This window comes from Motacilla alba, chromosome Z (genome assembly GCF_015832195.1).
Source record: "Motacilla alba alba isolate MOTALB_02 chromosome Z, Motacilla_alba_V1.0_pri, whole genome shotgun sequence".
In the NCBI taxonomy this organism is placed as follows: domain Eukaryota; kingdom Metazoa; phylum Chordata; class Aves; order Passeriformes; family Motacillidae; genus Motacilla; species Motacilla alba.
In genome coordinates, this window is record NC_052046.1 from 150,644 (window position 1) to 174,574 (window position 23,931).

General features: G+C 43.1%; 1 protein-coding gene across 1 annotated transcript; it reads left to right on the forward strand.

Annotated features, from left to right (window-relative positions):
• The first annotated feature begins 1,998 nt into the window (after nt 1-1,998).
• Nucleotides 1,999-23,931, forward strand: ALPK2 (alpha kinase 2). The gene is made up of 10 exons (XM_038124467.1): nt 1,999-2,245; nt 10,022-11,706; nt 15,278-18,092; nt 20,041-20,188; nt 20,865-20,992; nt 21,088-21,123; nt 22,093-22,367; nt 22,488-22,576; nt 22,826-23,043; nt 23,879-23,931. Exons 2-10 carry the CDS (start codon nt 10,336-10,338, stop codon nt 23,929-23,931), a joined length of 5,133 nt encoding a protein of 1,710 aa, XP_037980395.1. The 5' UTR covers nt 1,999-2,245; nt 10,022-10,335.

Sequence of the window (23,931 nt, forward strand, 5' to 3'; positions counted from 1 at the left end):
GGACGTCCCGTCGAGAGGGAACAGACTGGGTGCGGTTGTACCCGTGTTGTATTGGGAGTGTCGTGTATCTGACCGCGAGGCAGCTGGCGCTGATGTGAGATACAAAGCTGTGTTTCGTGTCAGGTACACACAGGCAGCATGTGTGCTTGTGATTGTGATATGTATGAAAACTGATCATGGGACAATTAAAGGATGAATTCCAAAAAAATAACTGAGGGAGTAAAGCATGGAAGAAGGCCTTTGAACTTATCCTTTGTTTGGAATTAACTTTTATAGCATCTAAATTAAAGCTTTGAGGATGTTGCTGCTAGACAGCAAGCAGCTTGAGAAAGGAAGATGAACATCAACCCAAGGATTGATAGCTTCGACCAAGGGAAGCTGGACATCACTGCTATGAGATTTATAGTCTTTGCAATTAAAAGGTGGGCCCACATCTGGAGTCTGGACCGCACCAGCTGGAAGACCTCTTTCTTCTTTCGGAAGTAGGACCCCACCATCTGGGAATACTCCTTTCTGGGGTACATCCTGAGAAAAACTAACTCACAATAGCGTATAGAATTGTGACGTAAAAATTTGGAATAGAAACTGCTGAAAAAAGCTTATGTGCACCCCTATAAATATCTGTACATCCCAACCATCAGTGTGCAGTTGGAGGGAAAACTTCCCCCACTGTACCCAGCGCTGTTTTGCTCATACTTTACCACATTAATTAATAAATTGATTGCTGCTTGAATATTGGCCTAGTCAAGCTTCTTATTTATAACTCTGAGAAGGCCGAACGTGGCTTTAGAACCGGGCCTGGGGCGTAAACGAGACACAGCCCACAGGACACTGCGGGCAGGGGTCTCGCTTTGAGGAGAAACAGCTTTATCCAGCTGCAACCAGCACGACCATGGACTGTCTCCTCCTTGACGCAATTTTCCCCGCCTGCTGCCACTGTCGAAGCGCGCAGCGTAAGGCACCTTGCGTCCTTAGCGAGGGAGAGGAGGGGCTGCTCGGGAAGAGCCTCCCAAGGAGACGTTCCCGTGAGTGATGGTCATCACCGCAAACGGACAGATGATCAGAGGTGAATTCTCACCTCTCTGGTATTGCAACTTGCTCAAAGTGGACTCAAAGTGCCTAAGAAAGTAATTTTACGAACAGTTTTAATAAATTATCAAGCATTCAAGTAGCTCAGAGAGGTGGTAGATGCCCCATCCCTAGAAGTGTTCAAGATCAGGTTGGACGGGACTTGGAGCAACTTGGTCTGGCGGAAGGTGTTTCTGCCCATGTTGGTGTAGGACTATATGACCCTTAAAGTTCCTTCCAACCCAAACGGTTCCGATTTGAATGTGGCTGCCTCTCATTTCCTTGGGGGTTATTTTGACTATTAAAACATGGATAACCTTATTGCTATTCCTGGATGAGGGTGGTTGGAAGTGCTGTATTTACTGCTGAAGACCCGTTTCCTATCTGTATAGATAACACTGGGAGCAAGAAGTATTTATCACAGTAGTATCTTGTAACCAGTTTTAGCTGCATGTCCTTCAAAATGCTTAAGAAAAAACTTGGCACAAAAGTTGCTTTTCCAGATCCCTTGGGCTCAGGGCAGTTTGTGCAATTCATTCCAGTTTGCTCTGTGTGAGACTTATCTCCTTGGGTACCAAGAGTGGAAATACTTTCTTACTTCAGGATTTGCTTATTTGCCTTTGGGGGATGAGAATCATTAGGTGAATTTCTGTGTAGAGATTATGAAAAGCCCACTGTCCACCTTTGATTTCCTCAGCCTGCTTGTTAGTCACTGTGGATTTCCTCATGCTCAGCAGAACTTTTGTGTGCTTAACTTCCAGCAAGTAAGAAATTCCCAATGTGCCTAGGAAAGCAGTTAGGCACATGCTTCAAGAAACAAGCCAGTGCTTTGTTATGAAAAGCTAAGGCCAACACTTCCTCTGTCTCAAGGCCATTAGGAAATTCCTATGGACTTCTATGGAAGTAGGATGTGCCCTCTCCTCACTGCCAACTCCCTGTCTGGCAGAGGTTTTCCCAGGAAGGGCCATCTGCTGCATGTAATGAAATCGTCTCTCTTAAAAGTCAAACTGTTCAGTGATCAGACTCCCTATCCTGAGGTCACACTCCACAACACCAGCGAAGCTGTCAGGCTGGCTTGCAGCTCCAAACAACACGCACAAATTCAGCCTCTTTGTCTCCAGCAGGGAGGCCCAGCCCAGGACCAGCCTATTGCAGAACATCCACAAAGAGCTCGAGGGTAAGTGAGGGGTCGGGGTGTTTGGACTTTGGAAATTATTTGTCTGCTTTTTTTCTCCTGTGGGCAAATAGAATGTGTATCATAAAAGACTAATAAAGGAAGAAGAGCACATTAGTTTTATTATCAATGCACTACATGGATATAGTGATTTATACTGCTATTGACCAGGAAATGGGATATGTTATTTCCTTCTGCTAAAGAAGAGACATTTTTGTTTATCCTGATAGATTTGGGTTTTTCTAATCATGTTGCATTTATAATTCTGCTCACTGTTTCTGAAACTACACTCTGCTACTATTTCCACCAAGTCTCATTAAGACAAAATTGCAAAAATTGTATGAAAGCAAGCTTCCTTCTCTAAAGAGAGTGTAAGTGATACTAGGTATCCTGAAAAATGCATTTATTAATTCTAAATATTTATTGCGCAGTCTAATACTCATTAGACAGAAAGTTCCTCCATTCCTGAGAAAAAGGTCTAGTCACTTGGTAGTAATAGACAATTCCCAGGCTTCATTAATTGTTCAGTCTGACAGGGTCAGATGCTTGATAGATGTTAAAAATAGATTAAGACAGATCAGTGTTAAGAGTTGTGCTGTGATTGCTTATTTTAATTACTCTATATTAAGGTGTTTGTTTGACATGTACAGCGCCAGTCATTTATTATTCTATTTAGCCGATGAATTATGGCTGAGGTGTTTTTATAGTATGGGTGTTTTTATAGTATGTTTACGGTGGGTAGTGCACCAATCAAAATGTTGTCAAAAAGCCTTGGATATTGGCAGCTGAAGAACTGCAGTGTATCGCAGAATTTTTGGCAAGGGCATATTTTCCAGACATCTGCTTTTTGAACAGCCACAACTTCAGTGATGTTTTTCTTACCTAGATCTTGTTAATCCAATAAATAGTGTGATAACTGGTTTAGATAATACAGCGTTTCTGTAGTTTGGTTTCTGACACTGTGCACTCTTTGACAAGTATGCTGCTTGAGGTGTTCCATTTGCTTGTGGTATCTCAAAGGACTTGGAAAAGAATAATGTGGTTATAGTTATTGTTTGTATTTGAGACAGAACTGAACCAGGCAGAACTCCTGTGGGGTGAAGAAACAAGTAGAAAATGCATAATTGTAAATCTGTGCACCTGTGGCTTCTCATTACTACCCCATCGAATGTTTCACTCCGTAGTAGGCTCACTGCTGTATAAATCCTCACTATAGCCCTGAGGTGAGTACAGTTCATAAAGTTACAGTGAATCTGGAATTCTGGTTTCTGTTCTCTTGGAAGTTGTAACTTTTACAAGGTAACAGTTTAAGAATGCAACCATGATCACAACACATTTGGAAAATGTTTTTATGGTGTTCCAAGTTGGAAAGCTTGTATAGACCAGGAATGGCAGATCAGAAATTTCATGTGGAACTTGATTCCATTAGTACTTACAGACGCACTGAGCTTAAAAGATTCACAATGTTGGCGTTGATGAAACTTTTAACCAAAAACTTTTGAAATCTTTGATTTTTGTTAAAGGAAAAGTTTAAACAGAGAACATAAGGAAAAACATTTAAACATAGCAAAACATTCATGGCAACCTTTCTGGAAAGATAAAGTTATATGTTCCAGATCATAAGCATATTGTCTGTATTTCCATACAGGGTATATAATACCTCATTTAAGAAATACAAATTGGTGTGTAATGTCAGTGTTAATTGTATAACATAAAAGTCTTATGTTTTGTTTTATTGTGGAAGAAGAAAAATGTTAAATTTCAAAAGATCTCTGTTGAGAGGTGCCCTGCATGAGGAGTAAAAAAATACTTAGGTTACCCGATACAAGACAGTTGGCAGGGTGGGAATGGGGATTGGATGCAATTATACCTGCTGACTTCTTAGAGGAGCTAAACGAAACTTATGCAAAGTTCTGTAGGAAAGCTAAGACATATTTAAGGAACATTCCAGGGAGAATGGCAAGGGAATTAGCATTAACCTTGGAGCATAGCAGCATTTAAGCAGGACACTCAGATGTCACAGGTGACATGTTATTTGTTATACATATGGTGCTGTAGTTGGTCAATCTTGGGATCCTGTGGTTAGTGGAGATTCCTTTCTGTTTGTTTGTTTGGGTTTTTCTGGGGTTTTTGTTTGGGGGTTTTTGATTTTTTTTAATTGTTTCTGTTCTACTTTTGCTGCTTTGTGTTCCTTTAGTCAATATTTCTTACATCCTGCTGTTCATACCAGCAAGCTTTCTGGTTGGATCTATGTAATATATAACGGTTTCTGTTCATCATCAAGAAAAATTCTCTGGTTATTGGTGGTTTGGTTTTAAAATATTTCATGTTCATCTTACATGAAGTCTAATTATATTGACCAAATATATTATATTTATTTGTGGTTTAGCTAACTGCCAGTAAAACATCTCTTAAAGGGATGTATGGGAATGTATAATGTATGCTCAGGCAGGTGGAGAAAGAGCTTTTACTAAATCTAAGAATAGTAGTGGGGTAGGATGGGATGGGATGGGATGGGATAGGATAGGATAGGATAGGATAGGATAGGATAGGATAGGATAGGATAGGATAGGATAGGATAGGATAGGATAGGATAGGATAGGATAGGATAGGATATAATTGTGTTGCAAAAGAATAACTCCAGATTCCAAAGTTCAGCCTTTGGAATGGAGAGGAGGCCACAGTAGGCAGCTCAGCTGGCAGCTGGGGAGTTGTCTCAGATCCAAAAGCTCAGATTAGAAAAAGCAAAGCACACAAGCACTGACTCTCTAAACAAGATCTATCTGCTGGAGGAGTGTTCGAAGAACACTTGAGCTGACCGTGTGTGGCTCAAATCCACATCCTCCTCAGGTGCACTTATGTACAAAGGAGAAAGGCTGGCCTTTTTGTGTGTACAACTTTGGTGAAAGTGCTTGATCACTTAAGGCAAGGGGTTCTGACAGAATTGGTGTGGCTAGAGCAGTGCAGTTCCTGCAGCCATGGTCCATGTGCCCTGAGGCACACAGTGTTTCTGGAGCTGTCTCTCACGTTTCAGGTATCCCAGAACTGCTGTCAGCTCGGTACAGAGAGCCCGAAGTGTTGGTTGATGAAAGGCTGTTTCCCAGTGTGAGCCACTGTGGCGTTATCAGTGTCATTCCCCCGGTGTTCTGTTGAGATATCCCCCATGTGGGGTCACTCAGCCTCTCCCTTCCCACTCCTCTGGCCGGGTGGGCGTGGGGCAGGTCCTTGGCAGGACCTGCTCTGAGTGGGAGCTTTGGGGGTCCCAGCTTGGCTCCACGGAGGGATGGGCATTGAGCAGGTGCTCACCGTGCCATGGGAATGCGTTGGATGGGCCCTGAGCCCCAGGGCTGGGGCCGCACAGATAACGGGAGGTGGTTCCGGGGTGGGCGGACACCTCCGGCAACTGCTGAAAGATAGGAAGGAATCCTACTGAAAAGGGTGTGGGCTGAGGAGGGCCTGCACACAAAACAGAGATTACTGCATGAATATATCTTAAATAAAAGAAAAATGCTTCAGAGAGGTCATAAAGGGGATTTTTCCACTGACTCTGGAGCACATGGACCTCACAGAAAGGCAGAAATTCACTTCTGGGTTGCTAAAATGCATAAGCTTCCTGTGTAAATAATTCCTGTGATTATAAAATTGCTTACAAAGGAATGTGGAAAACAGAAATCACTGCTCAGAGTTTTAAAAAGTTTAATGATAATAATAATAATAATGATAGTAAAAGAAATAGGATTTAGGATTAAAAAAGGACAATATTTCCAGTGCGGGGGGGGGGGGGGGGGGGGGGGGGGCGCATACAGACATGTTATCTTTTTACAGTTACATCGATAAGATACATGCATATTCTTGTGTTTCATGCATTATTCCCACGTTCTTTTGAATTTTCTGATGTTTTGGGAACTCCTTTGTTTGACTTCTTCATACTCTGGCTTATCTGCATGACATGCTGGGTGTCAGGTCAATATATTTTATTTCTTCTTGTGTCTCCATCCTGCTGTTTCTCATCCTCTGATAAGATTTTAGAATGTCCTCCTTAATTTTAACACGGTATTCTCTAATTGTCCTCCGGTGCTCTGGTTTGTGTCATGGTTATCTTATCACTTGAACAGGTTGGCCAGTGGGTGGCCTTACACTGGTTTTGGCTAAACAAAAGCCTTTTTTTCTTTCACATCGCATGTTGTGCTAAGGTCTATAACACAGTACATTCATCACACTATTATTTCCATAAGTGATACATAGCTATTGCATTCATTACACTACTATTTCTATGAGCAACACAGTGCATACTTAAGCTGATAGATTATATTATACTAACATGCAGCTAAAAACAATCATAATTGGTACTATTTCTAAATAATTATAATCACTAACAGCATGCATAGGCTAATGCATAAATGCGAAAGCCAGTACTATCTGGTCATTTTTCACAGGAAGATTTTAGTTTTGGTACTAATTTAATAAAGTAGGAAAAAATGTGATGCTAGAGAGAAAATTTAGTGGCCACTTTTTAAGTTTAATAAAGTTTATTTTTTTTTGCCAGGTAATTTTTTTTCTGACATTAGGAATAATCCATCAGGTCCCTCTGAAATCAACAGAAGTGGCTTTGTCACCAAAACTACCTACAAAATATAAAATAATTTAATTGTTTTTCCTTCCATGTTGAAGTGTAATTCAAAACTGTTTTGATCTCAATTGAAATAAATGATCAAATATTGAACATATTTAATAATGTATAAAAATAAGGTTCAATTGGGAGTGATATCATTTCAAGGAAAATAATTTCAAACAGTCAGATTTTATATTTAGAATTGGAATTTCAGACAATACTTTCACTATGAATAGTGAGCAGGCTTTTCACAACCAGTGTGGTATTATGACAAAGTATTAATTTTAAATGAAAAATCTCTTCTGGAAATTGACTTGAGTTTGTTTTTATATATATTTGCCTTACAGAAACGTTGGGTGATTGTTTTAGCCAGTTTGATGCTTTTCCCAGCCATTCTTTTGTTACATATTATTTGAAATAGATTGTTTTTCACAAACCCTGATAACTTCCTGCCATCAAAGGGTTTTGGTGAAGCAGCTCCATCTGCCTCTTGCTGCCTTGTTAATCTGACTGTTGCAGGTTTGCATCAGTTCACTATTTCTCCTCAATCACGCCTGAGCACAGTTGTCAGGTTGCTGTTCTCATGCTGCTCCCAGCTTTGTTCTCCCTTAATCTCTGTTCCCAGGCACTGAGCTCAGGCAGGAGCAGACCCTGCAGAGCATGAACTTGTGTTTCATTTGCCTCAAGGGCTACCATAGAAATTCCCTATGGTTCTCATCAGAACAAAATAGAAAATCTGTTTACAGAAGATTAGAGAGCCAAACCAGGCATATTTCCAGCAGCCATGACCTGTGTGAATTCCTCCTGTGTGGCTGTGCTTCAAGTGTCTCCTGTTGTGAGCCAGGACCTGATTCAGCAAGTAACATCATTGGTTTTCAGAGTGAGAGCTGGGACAAGCAGCCACAACACACTGGCGTGTTCTCATGTCTTCTGCCAGTAAGTGTTCAACTCCCAGTTTATCAGGAAGTGAGTTAATTTTCAGGTTACTACTCCTCAGCTGATGGTACATTATCATAGTCTCTCCCATTCCTCTTCCCTCTGTAAATTTCACTGTGCATCCTCTGTCACAAGTTTTCCTGACAAGCTGAGAGGGTATCCTACTGAAAGTTCTCTTCTAAAGTCAGTAATTGAATTTTTAAAAAATCGTAATACTTTCTATTTTCTTCCCAGATTTAAAAAAATAGTATCTCTTTGTCTTGGGTGGAAACCCATCATTTATTGCAGTTTTCTCCTGGGATGTTATTTTACTTTCATTCTGTGGTTGCGTCTGACAGTGCATGGAAATCCAATGTAATTTTCATATGGAGAAATCTTGACAGCTCTTTCCCTCTCAATGTCAGAGTGCGGCCAAACTGAGACAACGATAACCGTCTAGTACAATGGCTTTAGTAAAGGCTTTTCATTAGTCAAGCTGCATTAAAAACATGTTGCCAAAGCTCTTTTCAGCTGGGGAAATTACCATGCTTTTAAAGTAATTTGCAACCTCCAAAAGAGAGGAGATAGATATCTGGTCTTCTGAAACGCAAAAAGGAGAGAAACAGTTTAAAGTTTGAAAGAATGCAACAGGAAACATTAGGCAAATGCATGTTTAAGAGGAGAGTCTGAACTCTGAAGGGTATTTCCATGGTACTGTAACAAAATGGATGAGGAAAAGATGAATCCCTACTGCTCGGTTTTTGTTCTGTTAAATATATTCCTTGGAGTTGAAAAGGAAAGCAGTGTGATCAGAAAGGCCAGTCTGGTTGCCCCATGTGCTGTTTGTCTGGCCTCCTTGGTGTACATGGACTCCAGCTGTTGGTCACACATCTAATGCTGTGTCCTTCCTGTTAACCAGCTTTTCCCTACTTTTCACCGCCCAGGTGACTGTGGAAGAGGTGTTGGTGGCAGGTTTGCCCAAAGGGAACTAAGGTATCTGTGGTTGCACAGTGCTCTTTAAGGAGAGGCAGACTGCAGCCGGCCATGCAGCCGCTGCTGCGTCACCAGCAGGCTCCAGCCCAGCTCCAGCTCTCTCCCTCGGGCCGCCTGCAGTACCTGTGGCACGGAGCTGGGCCCAGCAGGGCCCTGCACTGGAGGCACTGCTGGGCAGGGCACAGCTGGGGGCCGAGGCACCCGGGATATGAGCTGGAAACATCATTACAGGAGAGGCACGGAGAAGGAAAAGAAGAATGAACAGAGGTGTCTTGAAATGGCTTCACTGGATTACATGGCAAGAAAGCTTTTCCTGCTGCTCTTCACCAATTCTGGAACAAATGTAGCCACTTTTTTCAGACCCCTTAGTCTGGCATCCTCCAGGAGGTCAAATTTACTCAAAACTGCTACAGTACTTTTTCAATGCTACGATGTTCACACCTTTTCCAAGGTGACTGATGAACCAGAGTGCTCCTAGCAGGGTACAGAAACATCTCAAGTATCTAAAATCCTAACATTTGGGAATGCTAAGGAAACAAGGGCTTTGTAACAGGAAGAGAAAAATGATTCCACATTTCTTTGGATTCAGCCAGTGGAAGCCTTTTGGTGTATCTCACTTGGATTTTATGTGAATTCAGCATTGCCACACCACCATGCTACTGCACACCAGCTTGAGGGGGAAAACTTGATATGAGCAGGAAATTGAAGCAAGCCTGCCTCATTTCATTGTTCTTTCAGCACAAGAATGACAAATATCAAGCCAGAGCACAAGAGAATTGCTTTAAACAGAAATTGCCCTATAGAGTCTAAGCAGGCTGGTCATTCTGGGTATTTCTACAAACAGAGTTTGGGATTTATGTCCCTAACTTGCCAATGCAAGGAATAGCCTGCTGTTGTGCCCACGTGACTACCAAAGCAGCAGGTAGCTGTAGCAGTGGTGGACATGTGGAAATGTACAGTGTCTGGAGGTTCCTGTTTGCATTTAGAAAAGTTGAAAGGCTCTGTACTAGAGCCCCTGCCGAGGTGTCACATGGATGTGTGGGTGTGCTCAAGGGTTTGTTCTCCTAGCACAGATCACTCCGGACAATTGCAATGTAGGTTAGGGTTACTGCCTTAACCTTAACGTCTGATCTTGGGTCTTAAATAATGATTTCTTGTTTTGAAAGTGCTTGCAAACATGTGTCAACTGACCACCTCTTAGAAAATACCCATAGTCATTTCAGAAGTAATTTTAAACTTTGTGTTTCTTTTACTTGCAGGTGCACAGAACAAGATCTTCATTGAGAGCTAGAATGAGTTTTCTTGACCCAGAACCACATACAAAAAACAAAACTTGCCCAGATTTTGTTGTTGTCCTAAATGAACTCGTGACAGACTTCAGGGTAGAATGAACAAAATGGGAAACATTTTGCACAATGCAAGAGTTCCCCCTGTGAGGGTGAGACTGTGTTGATTTCATCAGGTTCTGACTTTTCAAAAATCATTCATTTACTGCTTGAGAAACTCAGCAAAGCAGGAGTTTTGTCTCCACTTGAGAAATCCCTCAAGACACTTGCCTAACACAGAAGACAACATGGATGTTAAAAATGTAGTTAAATCCCAGGCAACTTTTTCCTGCCTGAGGGATTTGTCAGAGGATGGCGATGGCCTGCTTTATTTTGACGGTGAGGTTGATGTCACTGCTGGGAGAGCAGAGGAGTACTGTGGCAGACAGGTGCCTTCCCACCCTGCAGATGTAACCACTTGTCTCACAGGCAACTGTTGCCTTAACACACAAGACTCTGGATCTTCTCAGTCTCTGGCCGATGTCCAGGCATGTAAAAGGACTGGGCTGGGCAGACCTCTAAGCAGGAATTCCCTGCTGGGTGAGCAGGCAGACACTTCCCTAGGTAATCTCACTGATTTTGGAAAAGATGACTCTGAAAATTCTGCTGCTGTTCTGGAGATTTATGCAGAGAAAGTAACAAGTGTAAGTGATGACCTTTCTGATGATGACCTGGAGTACTTTGAATGTTCAGATGTGCTTACAGTACATGAAGATGAAATCTGGAAAAAGAAATTAGAATTTTTATTAGAAAGTGATGATGAAGATGATCTAAAACTGAGTAAGGATTGTGATGGGTGTGCTTACTTCCTCAGTGAAATGCCTTGTGTGTTCCAAGTGTCAGATAACACTACGCCTATGGATACCCCGATTGGCTTCTGTGAGCATCAGTCAAAAATCAAAGGAGCAAACGTAAGGAGAGACCCCTCTATGTACAGCCAGTCAGCTCTGCAGACAGAGATGACTCTCACTGTTGGACACCACCGAGATAAAAGTGCCATTTTGAAAGACAAAGAGAAGAATCAAGTGCCTGTTGCTTCTGCAGCCACTGGAAATGAGCATCCCAGAAGTGAAGAAGAGACTAATGGAAGTGACCATCTGGCTGCAGGTTCCTCAAGGGATGAACCAAAGCCCACGGACACTGTCCCTGCCCAGGTAGATTCCTCTGCCCATGGCATAGGTGCTGCTTGCCCAGATCAGGCTTCGGGGACAATGACAGAAACCAGCCCCGACGGGGACGTGCTGGGGGAAAGCTCACTGCTGCTGGAGGAGGGGAGAAGGAGTGTGCCAGAGGGAAATGCACGGCATGCTGTCTGTACCTTAACAGAAAGCCTGAGGAGAAACCTTTTCAAGCTGTTAAACCCTATAGAACTTTGCAGATATGTAAGTACTATAGGACAGTCCTTCCAGGCTGCAGCAGCAGGTAGGGAATCCAGAGCTCCATCTCCCAGTCAGGAAGGTGTCTGTGCAGCACAGATTCCCGAGGAGGCAGAAAGTGTGCAAATGCAGGCTGGTCTGTGTCCAACAGAAGAGGCAGATAAAGACAGTCACTGGGAAAGGAAAAGGACTTGGGAGCTGTCGGAGCAAAACCAGATGCCAGATGAGAACATCTCGTTTGGGGTAAGTAACATGGTTATCATGTAACACAAAGAGCTGCTCTGCTGAACTCAATGCGATTTATTCCTGCTTGTCACAAAATAATGTAAAATCAAAATTACTTTGAAAGATACTATTCATGTACTTCTGAATGACAGCTACGGCTGGGAGGGAAATCTGGGTTTAGAAAAGGCCCAAGTAAAGCCTAAGCTGTTCTAATTATAGAGTGAGCCTGATAATGGTGAGAGGCACTAATGGGCCTCTGGACAGCTGGAAAGGGAAATCTGATATGGAGGGTATTGCACAGGTCTTAGCAAAGTAATGCTTCTTTCAACCCAGAAAGTTTCTCAAATACCTGTTGGTATTTGAGCAGTGAATGCTTTGATTTACTTTCTTTTCAGTCTATATGCAGCAAACAAAACCGTCCTCCACTTATGGTGCCAGAAACTTAAACCAAATCAGTAGGGGTTTGCTCTGGTTTTATAACGACGAAGGGAATTCAATGCAGAGAGTTCATGTTACAGAGGTGAATGGAGCTCTGTGATTTTTAAAAATAAAACAATAAAAGTGTTGGATATTACAGTTGTAACATACAAACCAATTAAAGTTCAAACCCCGGTGGTACTCTCCATGTACTTACATATTTTGTGCTGTTGGTAGAAAATGAGCTGGAGAAATCACTACAGTTGCAGATACTAGTATGATGCTCTACCAGTTTTCTAAGTAGGAAAATTGAATCATCATTTTTATTTCACATTGTAAAGACTCAAGATATATAAATGTTATTAAATCATTAATAATCTTATTGTCACCAATTTTTCTGGTTTGAAGGCATGTAGCTAATTGTCCAGAAAAAAGCCCATTTGTCACAAAAAAAGTTTTTTCCAGTTGCACATGCTTTTCTTTGTCTAATCATTTGGGCAAAAATATCTCCCAGTTCTGGGTGTAGAATCACAGTAGAGTGACTTTAATCTCACCAGTGAGGTGTCTTCAGCAGTCAGAAACCACTGAATTCTTCTTCCTGAACAATGCTTATAGGTTTTTCTGGTTTTATGGTACATAAAATTCCAATCCCATCTGAGGAGCACATGATGTCCTTATGATGGGGAATACCCCTCACTGGAATTAACCTCCTCAGAGCTTCCTGACAGGGTGTGTGGCCATGGTTTGCCAGAGGCTTTGTTTGCTTTTTTTTTTTCCCCCAAGTCCAGTGCAATAATTTAAATCCCAGAAGCCTCTTAGCCAAGAGCAGCTGTCAGGTGCCTGGCATAAATTTCAGAGCAGCCACTTAGACTTTTGTTGTGCATAGTCAGTATGTCTGCATTTCCATGGCCAAAACCTTTCATTGGATGAAAAATGAATATGGGTGTACACAAAAGGACAAGAGCTGGGCACACACCAACCCCCTGTTTTTAAACATGTGTGTATGACAGTGAAATTCAGGTGTAGGTTCAAAATTATGTGGTCTTGACAATGAGCCAAGCAAAAGCATCCCGCCTGAATACTGCTCCCTTTTTTGGAGCACTAGGAAAATGTGGACAGCTTCTCACAGCACCCATATAGTAAGCCAGAAACTCCTCAGAAATCTGCCTGTGTAATCTAAGAGAGGTAAGAACCGATCTATTGCTGCACAAGGGTTTCTGTAAAAGTACCCTGGGGCATTTGCTGGAGGCCAGAGTGAGGCAGCTCTGCGGGAGCAAGGGGAGGGGCTCGCAGCAAACCCCACAGCTGACTGCTTTGGAAGGGTATGGTATTTTCCCTGTCCCTGTGGGAATCAGGTCTGCGGAGGGATACAGAGCAGCCACGGGATCACAGCACTAAGGACCCAAGGATTTACACTTCCCCTTGGCGCCAAGTGTTCGAACTGGAACAACCTCTGCAGTGTGTCTTGTGCAGCACCTGCTGTGCTGAGTGACTTCTCCTTCCATTAGATAGTTAAGGTGGGAGGCTCCTCACTCCTTTCACAACCTCGTGGTCTAGCCCCAGATGAAATTCTTTATTTGCCTGCTGCTTCAGAGCAGCTTCGTTAATAATAGGTCCAAGACACCAATGGTGCCAGCTGTGTGACATTACATAGTGTACAGAGAGCCAGGAGACTTTTCTGGGTGTCATTGGGAATCTGGTTCTGTTAGCAGTCAGCCAGCACCCTGTCCCTTGTCAGTGTCCAGCACCCTGTTCCTGTCAGTGTTCAGTGTTCAGCCAGAACCCTGTTCCTGTCAGAGTTCAGTGGTCAGCACCCTTGGGTCCCTGTCAGTGGTCAATGTTCAGCACTCTTGGCACAAGGTGCTGCTGTCACTCCTGGGTTACAGAGCCATTATTCTGGGTTTTTTTCCATATCAGAACAGCCCGTTCACATAAAATCTGAGAGATCCTTGCTTTGACCTTCCCAAGACAAATCTCTGTCACTTTTAGATAATTTTGAATTTTGTTATCCAAAAAGGAGAGAAGCAGAACTGACACAGAAGTTCCAGGTAACTGGGCATCTGGCTGAGATGAGAGCTCAGCGTTGCAAGGGAACAGCCTGGGCCTGAGCCGTGCCAGAGGGGCTGTAGCTCTGTGTCAGAGCAAGCAGGGGAGTCCTGCGTGGAGTAACTGCAGCTCATGACACCAGCCCTGCTCATTCAGTTGGATCTACTCTAGGAATGGCAGTTAACATCCCATTTTGTTGCCCATGTCTTAAGTTGGCTCCAGTCTTTCCCAAGAGACACACCAAGAAAAAATCCCTTAGAGAATCTGTACCACTTTGAGCATGGACTCCTGACAGCTGTGCATGGTCAGCCTGTTGCTCTGTGTTGTTGGCAGATAACTCCCTTTCCGTCCTTTAAAACATTATAGTTCTTCCTCTTTTTCTGCCTTTTGAGCGGGAATAGCAGGATGCTGGCAGGATGTGCCTGTCAGTCTGCAGGACAAAGCACAGCTCAGGTCTTTTGTTTCACCTGTCTAAAGCAGTTGAAATAACTACAGATACTGAGGTATTTCAGCTACTCCAAGGCAGGTGTGCCATTTAAAAGAGAGTGTCATTTTAGGAAAGGGGAATTTGAGTGGCATTGCATGAAACAGGGAAGTGGCAAGATCCACTGAGGTGGATTGCTGGAGAACAATGTAAAGTAAAAGCAGTCCCAAATGTAGTGGATTTGAGGGAGCTGAGACCCAGAGACAGTGATGTACTTTTAGTCTGTATTCTAGGGATTGTTTGTTACACTCCATTTTTGCAAATAGAGGGAAATAAATGTAACATGGGGACTTTACTTGCAAAGGAGAATTACCTTGCAAAACTATTTCTGCTTAAAAGAACAGTGAGAAACTGTGAGGTAAAATTGATTAGCATCATTAGTGTCATTGATTAGCGTCATTAGCGTCAAATCCTTCTCTAAGGAGCTTTCAGACTCAGACCCAGGAGGTTGATTTTAATCCTTTATGTTGATAGGTACAAGTCAGAAACTTGACTATTGACAAATATTTAAAAAAAAGTTTAAAAAATGCAAGCCTTCAGGCCTCTGTCAAGCTGCAGTTCTAATTACTAATTATATTAGTTAATTATTAATTATTAATTATCTAATTATTAATTACATTGCTCTATTTTCCTTCTTTGAAGAGTCAAGGTGCTAATCTTAAAAGCATTACCCAGAATTGTGAGAACCTCTGTATGGAGCCCAGAACAGAAAAGGAAAGCATCATCAGGGCTTGTGAAGGTGCAGGAACCAGCCATCTCTCTGCTGAAAACACACTGCAAGTAAAGAATGCGGATTTACAGACCTCTTCTTTTCACTGTGCTCCTTGTGAAAAGAGAGAAGGTTGTCACCAACAGGTCTTCTCTGGACAAGAAATTATTAGGAATGGCAAAAAGTCAAAGAATAACATTTCTCCTTCTCCTCTATGGGATATGGACTCTCTTCCTGATAAACAGGAATGCTTGTGTGCTGTTCTCTCTTCTGCAAAGCTGTGCGATGAGCCAGGGCAGGGAGAGCAGAGGTCTGGGCTTGACATACATGACAGCAGTAACGCAGATATTCTCTGCAGCCGATCAGCCGATGAGGCTGTGTCTGAAGCTAATCCCAAGGCAGTCCTGGAATCTGGAGAAACTGAGTGCAAAGGAGATGCTGATATATCTGCAGTGCATGACAAGCTGTGGAAACTTCTTCATGAAGATGACTCAGACAATCAAATCCCATTTGAAAACAGAGGCATCTCAAGTTTTGGTACAAGGCTGACAGATACCAAAGTCACAGAACTGAACTTTGTGTGGGAGGCCTGTTCCGATCATCCTTTGCCAATGGATTTGATAGAAGAGCAGGAGCCCATCACAGAACCAGCTCATAACCCCAGCACTGAGAAAGCTGGCTGCAATGTTTCTGATATCCTCCTGCAGAGAGCTGCAGCATGTGAGAGTGCATCCATAGGGAACATTTGTCTTGCACAAGTGGTGGGAACAGATGGTGTCTGTCTAAATTCTGGCACTGGGAATGAGAAGGATACACCATCCATTTGTGTTTCAGCAAGCAGTGTCCTCCTAAGTACCCAGGAGTGCTTGGAGCCAAATCCAATGGCCACAGGCAGGAATGGATCCACTGTGGCTTGGGAAGGGAAGCTTGCTGTCAATAATGCTGCCCAAACATGTGAATCAGATTCTCCTCAAAGGTTACAAAATACTCAGAGTGGTAATTTACCATGTCCCAAAGCTGACACATCAGATATGTCACACGGGACAGTTGGACAGTTACTTCACACTGAATACAACACAGCCATGACAAATGGGTCTATACCTGGAGAAGGCTGTCATTTTACGGACTGCTATCCAGTGAGAGGAGAACTGGCTTATTTCCCTGAAGAGGAAGACATTTTCCCCAGTGAAAACACCAGCCAATTTACACATGCAGAACATAAAAGTTGTGTAGTGAATTTACAAGAAAAAGGAAATCACTCAGGCTTGAGTGCACCAAATTTCACTAATTCTGACAGCTACCATCTTTCAAAAAATAATGGCTGTCAGGATTTTCAAAGTGTTTCTAATGCACAGAAATACAGTAATGTAATGCAATCGCCTAGTTTAATTCAGATTCATGAAACCGTAACACATAAGAATGTACCCCAAAATACAGACCAACTGACAGAAATAGCAAAACAAGAAGGGGCAGTCCCTTCCCCTTCTGGGGAGCCATTTTTAAGAGATTTTTATCTAGAAGTGCCCAGCTGTGAACCATGTAAACCAGGAGGAGAACAGAGAGAGATTTGCATACCTGAGGAACACAGGGCTGAAGCTTCCTGTGACTCAGGAGTTAGTCAGGTTTCAGAGAGTCAGACTGCAGCTTCCCCTTGTAATACAGCAGAACAGCATTCATTTTTTGTTGACAGCACCTTCAGGTCTGATAAAGGATTAAAAATAGATTCTTCAAAAAATCTCACCTATTCAGCTGGAAGTGTAACATCAGCTAGTGCCCCGCTGCCCAGGGAGGCTCAAAGTGAGCACCACAGCACAGCAAGTACGGAGGATGGAGGTTCCCGGGCTTGCCTACATTCCCAACAACTGCTTGGAAACAAAACCCTGTCCTTCCCCACATCTGTAAGCCACTCAGAGGGCCTTCCCAGTGAATCTGCAGTGGCGTGTCCTGCAACAAGAAATGAGGGAAAAACTGGATCCATACAAACTGGAGTCAAAGTAAGTGGAAATTTAACTACGTTGGAAATTTCCTGCAAGTCATGGAAGGGTCTGTTCCAGAGGGTCCCTGGAGAAACCAAAGGAGAGGCAGCCTTGTGTGAAAATGAACATGAGATTCCAAGAGCTATTGAATATAACCCAGATGAAGCTGAAGCAAAGGCTCCTTTGCACACTTTGACTGGCTCCCAGGCTCTGAAACAGATTATGAATATTAGCACAGAGCAGTCTTGTCCTGACTTGATCCCTTCCAGCAAGATAGCTGAGGCTGAGAATTCAATTAAGTCCACTGGGTATGAAAAAAAGGAGGAAGTCAGGACAGCAGAGAGTGTAGTAAGTGGTTTAGTTAATTTGCCACCAGTTGATTCAGGGAACAACCAGAGTTTTCAAGAACAACTGCCCCACAGAAGAACTCCGTCATTCTCTTTGGCATGGACCACACTTGATCCATTCCCAGTCAACAGAGAAAGTCAAGGAAATCAGGAAGGGTCAAAATCCTGCCAGATACCAGTGGCTGCTGCGGAGCCTGAGCCCATCAAATGTAAAGAGGACACAACAAAGAGCGGGCATGTAGCTGCTGGAGCTAAGAAGAAATTACCACCAGCAACTCTGTCCAAAAAACCCAGGCTGGAGGAGAGGGGAAGTGTCAGCAAGGATACCAGCTGTGTTAAAAAGTCTGGGAAGAGCGAGGGAGGCATGATTCATAAAGAAGATAGAAAAGAGCAAAGGAAACTCATTTTGAAAAAGGATAGCAAAGGTAAGAGAATGTGGATTTTCTTTTCTGTCCTTTCCCATCATTCTGGCTACAGTACAAAATTAGGATTATTGAAAGGCACTGCAAGCCTCTTTCAGACTGACTCAGTCAGCTAAAGGTGTCCTGTCCTCATGGAGCTTTATTTCCAGATTTGTGCACTTAGTAATGAGTGCTATGCCCATGCCACAGAGATGAACCCTTTTCTCAGCTGGCAAGTACATTCAATGCATGAGCTTTGTAACCTATTTGAAATAATCACTGCCTCACTGGCCTCTTGGAACAACTTTGCATGGAGGAACAGCATAATGGTACCACATAACTACACCCCACGTAGCAGCTGCAAGCCCACTACTTGCTCTGTTCCCACAGGGCTGTGTTCCCCATTATGCTCCTGCATTGCAGCTCCCAGCTGCAATCTCCCCTCTTGGTTACCAAAGGATTTATTACTAGCAAAGTCTTATTGTTAGCAGTAGGGTACCACTGATAAACAATGTTTTGGGATCCTGTGTGCTGACTTCTGACTGGTTCTCCATTGCTTTGCCCTGCTGCAAAAATGACATGGATGAAATGAGCAATAATAAACTGATATAGGAAACATATAATTGAAAGGAGATCCGGGTTGCTGCCAGTCTCTAGAAGGCTGCTAACACTGTAGCAGGATTGTGACTGCTGGGTGGATGAGGGATTTGTTGTTTCTATGGGTAGTTTGCAAGGACCAAGGTCTTACTTTTACCTTTTGGCATGACCTTTCATGTTCACATCATAAAATGATTTAATAGTTCAGAGCAAGACTGAACAGTGACTAAAGGTAAGCTACACATTTGTGGAGCTTTTCATACACTCTAATTATGGTGCAGTCTCGTGAGATTTCTACTTTTTCTAAACACATTTTAAAAAACCCCAGACTTGTGTCTGTTCAAAGGTGCATCCTTTGCCAGGGAACCAGATGTGTGGGAGGAGAGACACATTCCTTCAAAGCAGGGCAAGCAAACTGCAGTGACTGCAATGCCTGACCTGTTTCCATTACTTGAAGCTGCACTTGCAAAATGTTTTAAACATTCAGGCTGCATCAGATAACACTGAATTTTATTCACCTGTTTCTGCTCTACCTCCGTCTTGACTGAAGTATGTCTGTGCTCTAGAGCACAGTTGTGGCATTATGGGAAGGCTGGTTTGGTTGCTGTGGAATATACTCAGTGTTCTTTTGCATTATTTCAGCTGCAGGAGAGAAGGCTGTCCAGGGCAGGAACCTGGAGCCATTAGTTCTATTTCTAGAGCTGTCAGGTCCTGTCTGTGTCACTTTAGCCTGGATAGAGCGAGGTTCACATGTCCCAGGACTCAGGGACTGCCAGTCCAGTGGGGAGACCTGGACTGGATGGGGCCTGGAACTGGGAATGGGGAAAACTATGGCAGTGTGCCTGACGCTTTAGGTTGGGTGTTACTGGAGTAACACCAGTACACAGTAATCTGCAGGAATGGGATCCCCGAGGGACACATGCCGTGCTACCTCACTCAGAGTGCAACAGCTCAGAATTAACACAGTTGGAAACAAAACGTCTTGCATTTTACATCTCTTACATCAAGCAGGGATGTGCCACTTGAGGTGGGGCTGTGTTGTGATCCCAAAACCTTTCTCTAAGTAGATGTCAATTCCCTTTCTCTCCAAGTCCCCTCCAGCCCCCTGCTCACACCATGCCCATGTGCAAAGACACTGGAGTGTTCTGTGAGGCAGTTCAAAAGTCCTAGCAGAGATCCGGGCTGGCAGGACTTTTTGGGACTTCTTCCCAGGCTGTGGTCAGCTAAAAACTTCTACCAGTTATCAGTATTGAGACACAAGAAGTCATAATTATTTACTGGGGGCTTCAGCATTCGTGTTCTTAATGTGAAATGTTAAAATGCCAAAACAGTGTAATTGTCTTCAAATCCCAAACTGTGGTTCTTCTGTTTCAAGCCCCCAGGCTGCTGAAGAAGATCCAAGCAGAGTTATTCCCTGACTGCTCTGGAAGTATTAAGCTGTGCTGTCAGTTTGGTGACATTCATGGTGACTCCACCATTACATGGACTAAAGATTCCAAGGTACTGGCTCAGCTGCAGAGAAGGTAAGGGAATGTTTCTGAAGGACTGGGAGTTTTGGGGTAACTTTGCTATTCATAGGAGGCAGATCTTCTCACAGTGCATTGATGTTGGTCACCGTTTGTGTTTCATCACCTCTCAGCTTGTCCACAGCCAGTGTCATCCAGATTGCAAAAAAATATCAAAAAAGTTTGAACCTCATTTAAGCTAGAGAAGGGTGGAAATAAAGGCTTAAGGGCACTAACAGCATCTACCCTTTCCATTTTAATGAAATGAGTTATTTTCCTTGTAGCAGTAATGACATTCTGATCTAAAAAACTGTTTAGAATGTTTCAAAAATACAAAATTAACATTACCCAGTGGAAAAAAGAAAGAAAGAAAGAAAGAAAATACATTTCCATCAAAATGCACACTTCTGAGAAGATGAAAAATTTTGTAGGAAGGATTCTTCTTAGATGTTCTTTTAAGTGGAGAGAAAAAGTTGCATGGATTGGTTAAACTTTCTATTCTGATTATTCTTGTTTTAAATCTTCTGATTTTGATTGTTGTATTGCAATGTCAATTATAGTATTAATACATGTCATTAACTGCTAAATAACTGTACTGTGTTTTAACAAGTAAACAGTGCAGAGAGATCAAATTTATCAGTTTTTCCAGTGAAAACAAGTGAAATATGTGATAGCACAAAATGCTCTGTTCCAGTGCCCAGGATGACTCTCCTGTCTATCTGGAAATAGCTGAAGCCAGTTACCAAGACCAGGGAATGTATTATTGCTGCTTGAATAACATGTATGGAAAGGTGACTGCTGAGTTTCATCTGACTGCTGCAGGTAAGCCCCAGTTTGGAGTTTTGATTAATAAAAATGGCAATGACATTTTCCATGCAGAGTTTTTTACTGCAACATATTTTTTTGTTTCCTCCTAGTATTGGAACGTCTTTCAAGTTTTCAGAGTTATGAAGGTAAATATAAAGTGAAGTAGCATTGCATGGTGTCATACAGATACACACAGACGCACACAGACACACACAGACACAGACTGGCAGCTCTTTGGCACAAACACGTGGCTCTTGCAGGTCACCTGCTGTGTAACTGTACTCCAGCAGAAAGGCAGGCATGGGGCTTTGGAATGCTTTCCCTGTGTGTTAACTGGTGTTCAGTGACACCCGGCATGTGGCCTGTGCTGCAGCTAAAGATAGTGCCTTGCCATGGGGTTGTCATTCCTGAACAGCCTGCAGAGATCCAGGCCTTCAGTTGGCATGGTGACTTTTCTTTCTTTTCCTTGAAGAATTAAAATTAAGCATTTATTTCCTTGTGCAAAATAAAGACAGGACTTTTCATGTAGCAGCACTGTATAACTTTTAATCAGAGAATTTGAGGTGGAATTAAGGAGTGTTCTAATTCTGGCCTTATCTGTGCAGTGTTTCCCCTGTGCTTTGAAGGCTAAACCAGAGGTAACTGCAAGGGACAGCTGGAAGGACTTCCTTGTTGTGTAGTTCTGTTCTCTTATTTATCTTCTTTACTGATGGTCCTTGAAATGTTATTATTAGAGACACTTGAAGTGCAGTTAGAATTTTTTAGTTTCTCTCAGTGCTTAACTTTTCTCCCCCTTATGAATTTTTGTGCATTTGGATTCCAGTGATCATTTAAAGGGGTGAAATCCAGAGTCTTCCTTGATTTCATCTGTAACAGACTTGTTTGCTACACTCCGTCTTCTCTCCTTATGATCCTGAGCTGCCACCTTTCTCCATGCTGGCTTTAGATCCTACAGGCAAGCAGCTGCCTCTCAGGAGCTGCCTGGGGTCCTAGCCCTCAGTAACACAGTTTGTGCTTCCACTGAGCATTTTTTCCTCCTCTCTGGAGAGATGCATCTGCTGTCCCATGCCCACCCCTCCTGGGGTGGGCCTGCAGAGATTCCTGTTATGTTTTAGGTGTGGAAGAAATCGAATTCATGCAGCTGATGTTCAGAGAAGACCCCCTCAGCTCCAGCTACTTCGGTGGGACACTGCATGGAGCAATAATGACAGAGGGGCTGCACTTTGGCGAGGGGATGCACCGCAGAGCCTTCCGCAGCCGCGTGCTGCAGGGCCTGGCGCCCGCCTTCGCCCCCGGCCACCCCTGCGTGCTGAAGGTGCACAGCGCCCTCACCTACGGCACCAAGAGCAGGGACGAGCTGCTGCAGAAGAACTACAGCCTGGCACTGCAGGTGAGCTGCCCCTGGCCTGTGTAATCCAGACTTGTGGGCCAAAGCTGTCCTCAAATTCAAACAGATGACCTGTTGAATGTTTTGAGCAATATTCCCATAGGCATGTCTGTTGTAATACAGGAATGCTATGTCCAAAATACTGCAAGAGAGTATGCAAAGTTATATGCAGCTGAAGCTGAACCCTTGGAAGGCTTTGGAGAAGTACCAGAGTGAGTATAAATATATATTTTATTTACATATATGCTTATGTATACCATCCTGTGCCATGGCAGCCCACTGATTGCTAGGACTAAAGAGGAAAGAGGAAACCTGGGAACAGTGTTACAGCTCTTCCAGCTTGGTTTAGAGTTGGTAGCTGTTCAATCATTCTCCAAGATCACTGGCCACTTTTGTCTGTTTCTTACCCTCTTACTGAAAGAATTCTCAGGATTTTATTTGTTTCTATCCCTTGATTTCAGAATAATTCAGATTTTTCTTATTCATCGCCCTGCTAATAACATCCCCTATGCCACAGTGGAGGAGGAGCTGGTTGGGGAGTTTGTGAAATATTCTGTCAAGGATGGCAAGGAAGTGAATTTCCTGAGAAGAGACTCAGAGGCTGGACAGAAGTGTTGCACCTTTCAGCACTGGGTGTATGAGAAGACCAATGGGAACTTGCTTGTCACTGACCTGCAAGGTGAGTTGTCTGAGTAGAGGCAAGTTTTATCTAGGTTATGTTCTTGTAAGAGGGCAGTTTGGAAAAGGAAACTAAATTTTACACTCTTAATGGAGGAGTTGTTCTTTCGCATGTACCTTAGTGAATCAGGACACTCAGTATGAGCCAAATCTGCCTTTTTCACTCACCACTCAGAGATTAATGAAATAGCGGCTGAGTGAAAGACTTCAGGTGTTAATGACACCCTAGTCCTTCCCCTTTGCTTGTATTTGAATACTCACCAACAACCATTCGGCAGTGGAACGCTCCACATTTGGGTCCTGGCTAGTTTTGAAGACATAGATTCCTTCAAAAAGAGGAATAGTGAAGAAACACCCTCATGTTTGCTAAGTGCTACCTCAGCTCCCATGGGTGTGACTCCTCTTCAGTCCTGCAATGTATTTGGAACAGGGGGAGACCCTTCTTGAAGAAAACCAGAAAAAGCTGGAATCTTAGGAAACATCCTATATTCTTTTACAGGTGAAGGCAGGAAAAATAGCAAAAAGGTATCTAAACAAGATCCCTGAAGTAATTTAAAGGAAGGAGAAAGAGCAAAATCCTAGCACAGGAAACAGGGTGTGCTGTTGAACACCCTGACAGCTGTAAAATAGTGGCATGAGCCTGGCTTCTAGAAACTGATGGTGACATAGAGAACATCCTCTTCTTAACTGGGGTGCTTTAAAATGCTTTGAAAAAAAAGTGACAATTAAAGTTAAAAATGTGACTCAATAAATAATATTTAATGCCTCCACATGTGAATATTGTCCTAGAAATTCCAGTGTAAGCTAAGCTCTGTGTTTTCCTTGCTGCCTTGCAGGCGTAGGGATGAAGTTAACGGATGTTGGCATAGCAACCCTGGCCAAAGGGTGA